Source organism: Nuphar pumila, chromosome 10 (assembly GCF_984573655.1).
Source record: "Nuphar pumila chromosome 10, dmNupPumi1.hap1.1, whole genome shotgun sequence".
Taxonomy (NCBI): Eukaryota; Viridiplantae; Streptophyta; class Magnoliopsida; order Nymphaeales; family Nymphaeaceae; genus Nuphar; species Nuphar pumila.
Window position 1 is genome coordinate 110,641,782 of NC_143258.1, and position 10,051 is coordinate 110,651,832.

Below are 10,051 nucleotides of genomic sequence, written 5' to 3' on the forward strand. Positions count from 1 at the left end.
AAAATAACAACTTTATTACATTTAAAATTAAACTCATAACCCTTTCTAACTAGATATAAACTATTTACAATATTTCTTCTAACTACAGGCACATGGTGCACTCTGTGTAAAGAAAGAACTCGTCATGAAGGAAACTTGAGGTTCACATGTCCAATCCCTAACACATTTGCAGCCATGGAGTTGCCCATAGTCACGGATCTGCCTACAGCAGCCTGGTATGAAACAAAGACAGACTTATCAGCACAAACATGCACATTAGCCCAAGTGTCAACCAACCACTCAGTTGGCTCATAAACATGATAGATTTATGGGTTAACAGAAACATACCCAGTACTGGTCCCAACGACCTCAGTCACCATATTGACTTGAGGCATTACATCTCTGGTCCCATGAGCCTTGGCCTTCTTGGAAGGGCATTCCTTAGCCCAGTGCCCAACCTGTCCACAGTTCCAACACGGTTTATTATTTGCCTTCTTCTGGATTTTGGCCTTAAGTTTAAATTGGTTTTTCATTACAGGTTTCACTTTTTGTCTCTTACTTTTAAAATATCTGGTCATCATATTCACTTTAGGTTATTTAGTTGGCATCAAAACTTGTTTTTGACTCCTATGTTATTCCTCAATGGTTATGGCTACCATAAGATCATCCAGGAAGATCTTTCCTCTACGGTGCTTGAGAGACATACCAAAGTCTACCCAAGACTTAGGGAATTTTTCCACGATGGTAATGACTTGAAACTTCTCAAAAAGTTTCATATCAGCCTCAGCCAAACTGTGAAGCAACAACAGAAACTCGTGTGCATGTTCAGTGACCGACTTGCCATCTACCATCTGATATTTCAGAAACTTGGCAACCGAGTACTTCTCAAGACCTTGGTCTTCGGTATTGTACTTTTTGTCAAGTTGATCTCATAAGACTTTAGCAGTGGTAGACGAGGAATAATATACATCGAACAAAGTGTTGGACAGAGCCAACAAAATGCAACTACGACATATACCGTTCTTCTCTTTCCACTCTATAGCCACATTAATTACAGCAGGATCAGGGTCAGTCTCAGAAACCGAAGGGCATTCGAGTTCTAGAACAGATAACAGACCTATAGTCGTGAACCAGATTTTCTAGCGTTGTTGTCAGCGTTTGAAATTCTGACCGGCAAATTTTTCAGGCATACCGAACATGTCTACTTTCGGTATAAAACCCGATGCAATCGACATGCTTAGAATATTCTCTAAGACTATTGAAATTCTTCATTTCATAATCAACATATTAGTGCAAATCAGATTATAGAGTAACATAATAATCATGATTAATAGTTGATTAAAACTGAAATAGGGTATATGCATGTCGATTTCCATATTATACCACAATCCAGAAAGAGACAACAGAATAAACAAATGCATAGAACAGAATAACAACATCAAATGCACATGTCAGTATTTTGTTATAGGCTAAGGCATATATAAAAATACCCCCATTAGAGAAGATTCGCCCTCACATACGATGCAAAAAGGGTCTGGCATCCTTCTCTCAGGATATAATAGCTGCAACGATCTAGATCAGTGCACTCCGATGGTAGATCGCCCTTCGAAAACAACCTCAGGAACTACAACTGCAGAACTTTGGGTTTTAGGAAAGCAAGAGAGAGAGAGAAGGAGAGGAAACTACAGAATCGTCTATCCTAGTTGAACCCCTCTAACCATGTTTTATAGATGTGGGAGAGATCTGTTCGAAAGGACATGACCCTTGATGAGTTGCCCATTTCGAATAGACATGACTCCTTGCAAAGAGTTGCCAGTTCTGAACAGGTGTGACTCTGCAAAAGGGTCACTAGTTCTGAACGGGTGTGATCCTGCAAAGGGTCACCATTTCGAAAGGCATAACTCTTCCCCTTTATTTAATCCAAGGGAAAACAGTAAAATAAAAAGCGAGAAACATTGAACATGGCCCTAAAGGGTCAATTAACGCACCTGAACCCAAACCGGCCCAGCGGGCACGCACGCATGTGTGTGGTAGCCATCTCATTCCCTTGTTCTTTAGAACGAGTATTAGAATCACCATATAGGTTATAAAGCCCGCAACCTTCTTGAGATTCTTCGATATGGGACTATTTCACATCACCATTGTCCAAAAGTACTCCAAAAAAAGTGGTCCCTAAATTGTTTTCTCCTTTGAATTAATCCCTCTCCTCTCTTCTACATCCAATTTCTATAAGCAAGTCTTCATTTATCACTCAATGATATGCAAAAATGTGCTTTTAAGTGGATAGACACAGGCTCTTCTCGCTTTAAATACCCAAACTAATTTTTTTTTGTGTAGTGCACGCTAAACAAGGAAAGAAGAAATGTCCATACAAACCTTTTACTTTGCAATGAAAACCACACAAAAACTAATGTTTCATTGCATTTTTTTTAAAGAAGATAACATAACATTAATGGGAAAACATTATTACAGATCAGATCAGCAGCAAGTGATGAGGTATCACTTGCTGCTACAGAAACCGAGTACCGAAATACAGAAACAACCATCCCCTTCAAATCCGCTGTTGCATAAAGCGGTGAACACCCTTCTTATGAGCTCAGTGTTTCATTGCATTTTGAACCCATACAATCCTTATTGTTCTACAATAATCATAAAAGAGGTAGCAGCATCCGTAGTAGTAGTAGTAGTAAGATCATCACCACCACGCTCTTGATAAATCATCTTCTATTGCGGGGCTCATCATTCCATCGATACATTGCCTTCCATCATGTTCTTCATCCTTTGCAGTAGTAAGGAGATCAAACGGTGCAATCACAAGGCTGTGTCTCTGTTGCTGCTGCTCATGAATGTGCACATCATCGTTCATGAGTGAGCTGAGGAAAGAAGAGAATACGTCGTCAGAGAAGTAATCCATATAGCCAACGTCGACGTTGTTTCCCTCATCACTCCTATCAGCACCCATCATCAGCATCATCTCCCCGTTGGATCCAACGTGACCAATATAATCACTCATCTGAAGATTCACTTCATGATGGTGGTCATGGGGTAGAGAAACAACATCAGAAGGAGGTGGTGGTGGTGGTGGTGGTGGTGGTGGTGGTGGTGGCGGCGGCGGCGGCGGCGGCGGCGAAGGAGGGCAAGGGAGAATAGAAGAAACAGGAAGGTGGGTGGGGATGTAACTGTGAAAGGGAGTTGCGGGCTGCCCATTTGAACTGAAATTAGGATTGGGGTTTGGGTTTGGTGGTAGATCCTCCAAGGGCTTATGTGTCCTTGGATCTATGCCTTGGTTGATGAGCTTCTTGCTCAGATGGGTATTCCAGTAATTCTTGATCTCATTATCTGTTCGCCCCGGGATCCTTCCAGCTATCAGCGACCACCTGCTCCATCGACCGGTTCAACACCAACATCATTCACAAAAGTTAGTTTTTTATTGTTGGTTAGAACACATGACGTAAAAAAGAGGTCTGCAGTTGTTGGCAATGTCAAAACACCAACATCATTCACAAAAGTTAGTTTTTTATTGTTGGTTAGAACACATGACGTATAAAAGAGGTCTGCAGTTCAATTCCCATTGTTGGCAATGTCAAAACACCAACATCATTCATTACCCTGAATGAATGATATATATATATATGGTTGTTATGGTACCTGTTACCTAGTAGGCGGTGGAGGCGGAGGATGAGGTCCTCCTCGTCGGGGGCAATGGGGCCGTGCTTGACGGAGGGGCGGAGATAGTTCATCCAGCGGAGGCGGCAGCTCTTGCCGCAGCGGAGGAGTCCGGCGCGCTTGGGAAGCGTCCTCCACCGGCCCTCGCCTTCCCGCCTGATGCATCTGGCCAGCAGCTCGTCCTCCTCCGGCGTCCACGGCCCTCGCTTCAGCCCCACCTTGCTGCAGCACGGCATGCTCTTGCTGCTCCCCTCCGCTGGGTTCCTCATCACGTTAACTTGTTTTGAATTGAAGGTTCAGAATTCTGATCGAGATGGCGAAGGAGAAATACTGATTTAGAAAGGAATTTATCGGAGAGAGAGATGGGGGGGGGACAATGATGGAGAGGCAATCAGCGAGAGAGAGAGAGAGAGATGAATTTAAGGCAATCCCATCTCTCTCCCTTTGCAATGTTTCTGACACGTGATAAACGTAAGGTATTCATTGAGGTGGGACCATGATGTACGTGTGTGCCTGAGATATCATTCATCGCCAATGATCAACGGCACGTAGACACTCGTCCAAACTCCATTCATTTACAGCCGGTGCAACTGTTCGTCGGGTGTGGACAATAGCATGGGCCCATTCACAAGATGATATACCGTTTTCGGATTCGTCCATCTTACATTCAGACCTAACCGTCCAACTAACAGCTAGGATTGGTTCACTCTCTCAAGTCTCAACTGTCCTGTATGTTAGCTATTCCTAACCAACCAGTTTGAAAACTAGAATCAACATAGGTGTTGATGGATGGTATTTGAGGTGCCATAGGGATCAGATGCAATGTCATTGCACGCTTTTAGTGGTTTGCTAGAAGCCTGATCACCCTGATCTATCCTGTGAGCTGTGAGGCCCAACAGCATATGGAGGGCCACCATGTGCAGCAGCATACTAAAAGTGTGAAATCACATTGCACCTGATCTTCCCTCCGACCTCTTGATGCTAGCTTAGCTTAAGAGTACAGGCCCTACAAATCCAATCTGCTTCCAAAATGATTGTCACCAATCTCCATTATATGCTTTTTTTAAAAGGAAAGTTTGGATAAAACGGAATTCAAACGCTCCGGCACGGGCTGTCAGAGGTGGAGGACCACATAAGGTAAGGTGGTCATGGGGTTTCGCCCACGGTTTTCCTCGCTTCTGCGAGGGTTCCTTGCCATAAAAAAAAAAAATCAAATTGGTTGTTTACTGCAGCTTAGAAGCAAGACATTTGAAAACATGAAGAGTAATGAGGTGTTTTTGGAAAAAAAAAATAGAAATAAGGCATAACTAGTTGTGCCTTAATATCTTTCGAGGTGTAAAGCTTAAGATTATTAAAAGTTTTTCAAATACTACGAAATATATTTTCTACCCATAAAACACACGTGCACAAACATTTGAACCAGATTGCTTAATGTTGTCAAGTATTGAATACTAGTAGAAAATTGAATTGCTTTGCATTTATCATATTAACATAATGATCAAATTTCAGCATACATTGTTATTCAATTTGAGAGGAACTTGTACATGGAACATTGTCCTTGTTAGTGCTCGCGTTATATAAAATCAATGACGAGAGAATGAAATTTAACAAAAGGCGTTGAAAGTAACTTTCTATTAAGTACCATTTGTACACCTTCTGCATTTACTTGTTCTCATTTTTTGTAATTTTGTTTAAATTTCTTAATTATTTGAAGTCATAACGCCAAATGGATTATGTAGTTTTATAATCGTGGTGGAAATTCTAAGAAATTCTGTCCTTTGCTTCTTCTTCTTCTTTTTTGTTGGTGGGGGGGGGGGGGGGGGGGGGTTGTTGTTGTTGGCAAGCTAGGGTTAGGCAGATCCCGATCAGATTACAAGAAATGAATACAACTCAGAATCTAAATTTTCTAAAGCCATCAATCAGGTGGTTTATCCTTCCAACAACAGTCAAGAACTCCTAATTTTGCAAGACTATCAGCCACGTGAAGCTTTTCTTTAGGAGTCCAAATACACTTCAAGCGCTGAAACCTTGACAAGGATACCAAGACAACATGATCAATATTCTCATTCCTACATCCACCTTGAAGCATATTATTGAATGTTTTCACCACATTCTTCTGAGAGCTCTCTGATGAAACTCACAGTCTCTAAGCGCTTCTTCCGGTTAGAGTTATGATTCCAAAGAGTTCCACCAGAGTCCAGTTGAAGGAAATGACTTCTAAGAGTCCTGATGAAGAACAAGATAAAGAAAAATGCCCTCCCTAAAGATATCGACAATTCAGTTGAGAGAAGAGTGCACAAATCATCCAGTGCACATATGGTTTTATCAATACCCAATAATAAGGATGCTAAAACCAGGACTTCTTATCCTCATATCATGTTAGTTATATTGGACTCTCAATGTAACACATATAAATAGATTAAGAGAGAACCTCTATTCATGAGTTAGAATAGAGAACGTCATCGTGGACGTAGGTTTACACCGAACCAAGTTATATCTTTGTGTGACTGTGTAATTTCGTTCTTATGTTTTATTTCTTATGTGTGAGTGTTGGTTTGTTTTATGGTATCAAAGCCATAGTCGTTTGCATCAATGGCAAGCTCAGCCTCGTTCTCCAACAATACTCAACAGCCCGGAGATCAGTCAACGGCTTCAAGTAATCTTAGTATAATTTTACCCCAATCGAATTTTCAATTCGGCCTTCATCATTTTTTATCTATCAAATTAACGACCGACAATTATTTGTTATGTGAATCACAATTTTTGCCTATTTTGAAATTGTATGACCTTATTGGTCTTGTTGATGGGTCTAAGTCGTGCCCTATGAAATTCAAAAGAAATTCAAAAGAAATCAATCCAGATTTCATATTATGGCATCGTCAAGATCAACTTTTACTTAGTTGGATCTTATCTTCGCTATCTGAATCTGTCAACACTCATGTCATGGGTCTCTCCATGTCCTACGAGGTCTGGAGTTCTTTGAAACTGGCTTATGCTGCCCAGTCTTGAGCTCTAATTATGCAATTGAAAAATAGATTATTTGAGTTAAAGAAAGGCATGCAGTGCCTTGAAGAATATATTTAGGATGCAAAGAGAATCTTGCATCACCTGACAGTTGCTGCCAAACCAATTTCTGAAGATGATTTAATGGCTCATATTCTTTATGGTCTACCATCTGAATTGAATTTGTTCCATACTGCCATTACTACTTGCATTGAACCGATAACACTTAATGAACTTCATGAACTTTTGTTGATTCATGAATCTCAATTAAGTGAAAATGAGTCGGTCCCTGATGTGACCCTGCCCACGGTCAATCTCACTATCCACAAAAATCAAAATCAAAACTTGAATTGGCGGGGCGGCTATCGTGAAAAGAATAATGGCGATCATGGTAGTTATGGAGAGCAAAATAAAGGCTATTCCAATCACACTACAACAAAGCAGTAGATTAGTGACGACCACATTTCGTCGCTAATCCGTCGCTACGCTTGTTAGCGACGGATTAGCGATGACGAGGCGACGGTAAGCTTACGTCGCAAATTTTTCGATGCTAACTGGCGATGGAATAAATCTGTCACCCGGTCCATCGCTAAGTGTGACGGACTAACGAGCGATGTATTCCGTCGTCAATCCGCCGGTACTAAACGCCGACCACGTCTTGGCGATGGATTTACGTTCGTCGCTAGGCCGTCGCTAGATTTATATGAATAGCGACAGATGGTTCCGTCGCTAATCCGTCGCAAACACGAAAAAAATTTAAAAAAAATTAAAAAAAATATTTGAAAATTAAATACCGAGAATGGTACAATTTATATTTCCTGTACAATTTATATTTCCTGTAAATAAAAAACAAACCACACAAAAAATTTTATATAAAAAGAATCTACAACAATTAATCATTCCACCTTAAAATTAACAAGTTTAATTATTTACAATTCAACAATTACAATTAGGAAACATAAAAAAATAGAACTTCTTCAACACAGTTCTCTAATCATCGCCAAGATTTTGTGCGTCTTCTTGTGCATTGCCTTTATCTGTCCCTTCAGCTCCGCTACGCTGATTATCGCTAGCAGCCTACACAAGAAAAGAACAGTCAGTATTGATAAATAAAATATAATGAAATAAATTACACACTATATGTGATTCTATCATGTGCTCATGTGTGTTCTAAGGCAATAAAAAACTCTATATGTGATTCTATCATGCTCATATGTGCTCTAAGGCAGGCAAAAAGTTATATATGTGATTCTATCATGCTCATATGTGTGCTAAGGCAGTCAAAAAAATGAATATGTGATTATAGCATGTTCATATGTGTTCTAAGGCAGCTAGAAAAACTCTATATGTGATTCTATCATGCTCATATGTGCTTTAAGGCAAGCAAAAAGCTATATATGTGATTCGATCATGCTCGTATGTGTGCTAAGGCAGTCAAAAAATTGAAAATGTGATTATAGCATGCTCATATGTGCTCTAAGGTGGGCAAAGCAAAAAAATTTATATGTGATTCTATCATAAATGATATATGTTCTAAGGCAGTAAAAAAACTCTATATGTGATTTTGGCATGCTCATATGTGTTCTTAGGCAGTCAAAAAACTGAATATGTGATTATAGCATGCTCATATGTGTTCTAAGGCAGTCCAAAAAAACTTTATATGTGATTCTATCATGCTCATATGTGTTTTTAGGCAGTCAAAAAACTGAATATGTGATTATAGCATGCTCATATGTGATCTAAGGCAGGCAAAAAAATTTATATGTGCTTATAGCATGCTCATATATGCTCTAAGGCAATAAAAAACTCTATATGTTATTATAGCATGCTCATATGTGCTCTAAGGCAATAAAAAAACTCTATATGTGATTCTATCATTCTCATATGTGCTCTAAGGCAGGCAAAAAGTTATATATGTGATTCTATCATGCTCATATGTGTGCTAAGGCAGTCAAAAAACTGAATATGCGATTATAACATGCTCATATGTGTTCTTAGGCAGTCAAAAAACTGAATATGTGATTATAGCATGCTCATATGTGTTCTAAGGCGGTCAAAAAAACTTTATATGTGATTCTATCATGCTCATATGTGTTCTTAGGCAGTCAAAAAACTGAATATGTGATTATAGCATGCTCATATGTGCTCTAAGGCAGGCAAAAAAATTTATATGTGATTATAGCATGCTCATATGTGCTCTAAGGCAATAAAAAAACTCTATATGTTATTATAGCATACTCATATGTGCTCTAAGGCAATAAAAAAACTCTATATGTGATTCTATCATGCTCATATGTGCTCTAAGGCAGACAAAAAGTTATATATGTGATTCTATCATGCTCATATGTGTGCTAAGGCAGTCAAAAAACTGAATATGTGATTATACCTGAGAGGGACCTGCAATCAAAGATCCCCTGTTCAGCACAAGATTGTTGATCTCATCTCGGAGAAAGGGGGCGACGGTGTCATGGAAGTAGTCATCTAATGTGTCCTTAATGATCTGGCGTACATCATCACCGGAAAGAATAGGCTGCTGCTTGGAGCTTATGTCGGCGAAAGTAGCCTTTGAGCCGTAACTGGAAGAAGCAATAACTGGTGAAGTGTTCAGATTACTCCCAAACCCGAACACGCGACCTTTTTTGGGTTCACCTGCTGCAGGATCAAATGATGGATGCTGAGTAAAGTCATCGTCATATCACTCTATCATCTGTTGCTCATATGCCTCCTACAAAATAATGTTTAAAGTATGCATTAATAATTAATGATAACATTATGATAACTTGCATATTGCAATGATTATTAATAGAATAAATACATATCGTCGCTGTTCTCGCCTTCTCTGATACGAAGACTCTCGTGGTCTTCCGTTTATGTGTTTCAACAAACACATCCTTATATGGTACACTACCTTCTTTTTCTGCTTCCTGCAAAGTTAAATGACAAAAGATTTAGTACACAAGTTTGCAACAATACTTATAAAATTAATATTATATATTGATGAGTTACCATTTTCTTCAGGTGGCTCCCAAATGTCTTAGATCCACATGTGTGTAGATGGGCTTCGGGCATCTTCGCTCGATTTTATGCAGCCTTCTTAGAGCGATTTCTAAATGCATCTCCCGCCCACTTACCGCACATTTCATCCCAGTAATCTCTCCTGATAGTAATAGGGTCATGGCCCTTCCACAGTAGTGGATCATCTACTATGTCAGATGTTTTTTTTGTTGCAGTCTTCATAGTGTGCAGCATGTCTGCAAATCGATTGGCAGCCACCTTCTGCCACACCTTCCTTGCATCATTTTCTTCTACCGTAGTTGCGAAGCAATTCGAAGCCTACAAATATTTTCAGAAAGTTAGTAGACATTACTTAAATAAATTAAATATGAAACACATTAACTATGAG

The 10,051-nt window shown here is 39.6% G+C and overlaps 1 protein-coding gene across 1 annotated transcript; it reads right to left on the bottom strand.

The window, feature by feature from the left end:
• Nucleotides 1-2,472: 2,472 nt before the first annotated feature.
• Nucleotides 2,473-3,914, bottom strand: LOC149827897 (uncharacterized). Its single transcript, XM_090018591.1, has 2 exons — nucleotides 3,628-3,914; nucleotides 2,473-3,356 (listed from the first exon to the last, which is right to left on the bottom strand). Exons 1-2 carry the CDS (start codon nucleotides 3,912-3,914, stop codon nucleotides 2,675-2,677), a joined length of 969 nt encoding a protein of 322 aa, XP_089874717.1. The 3' UTR covers nucleotides 2,473-2,674.
• Nucleotides 3,915-10,051: the final 6,137 nt, after the last annotated feature.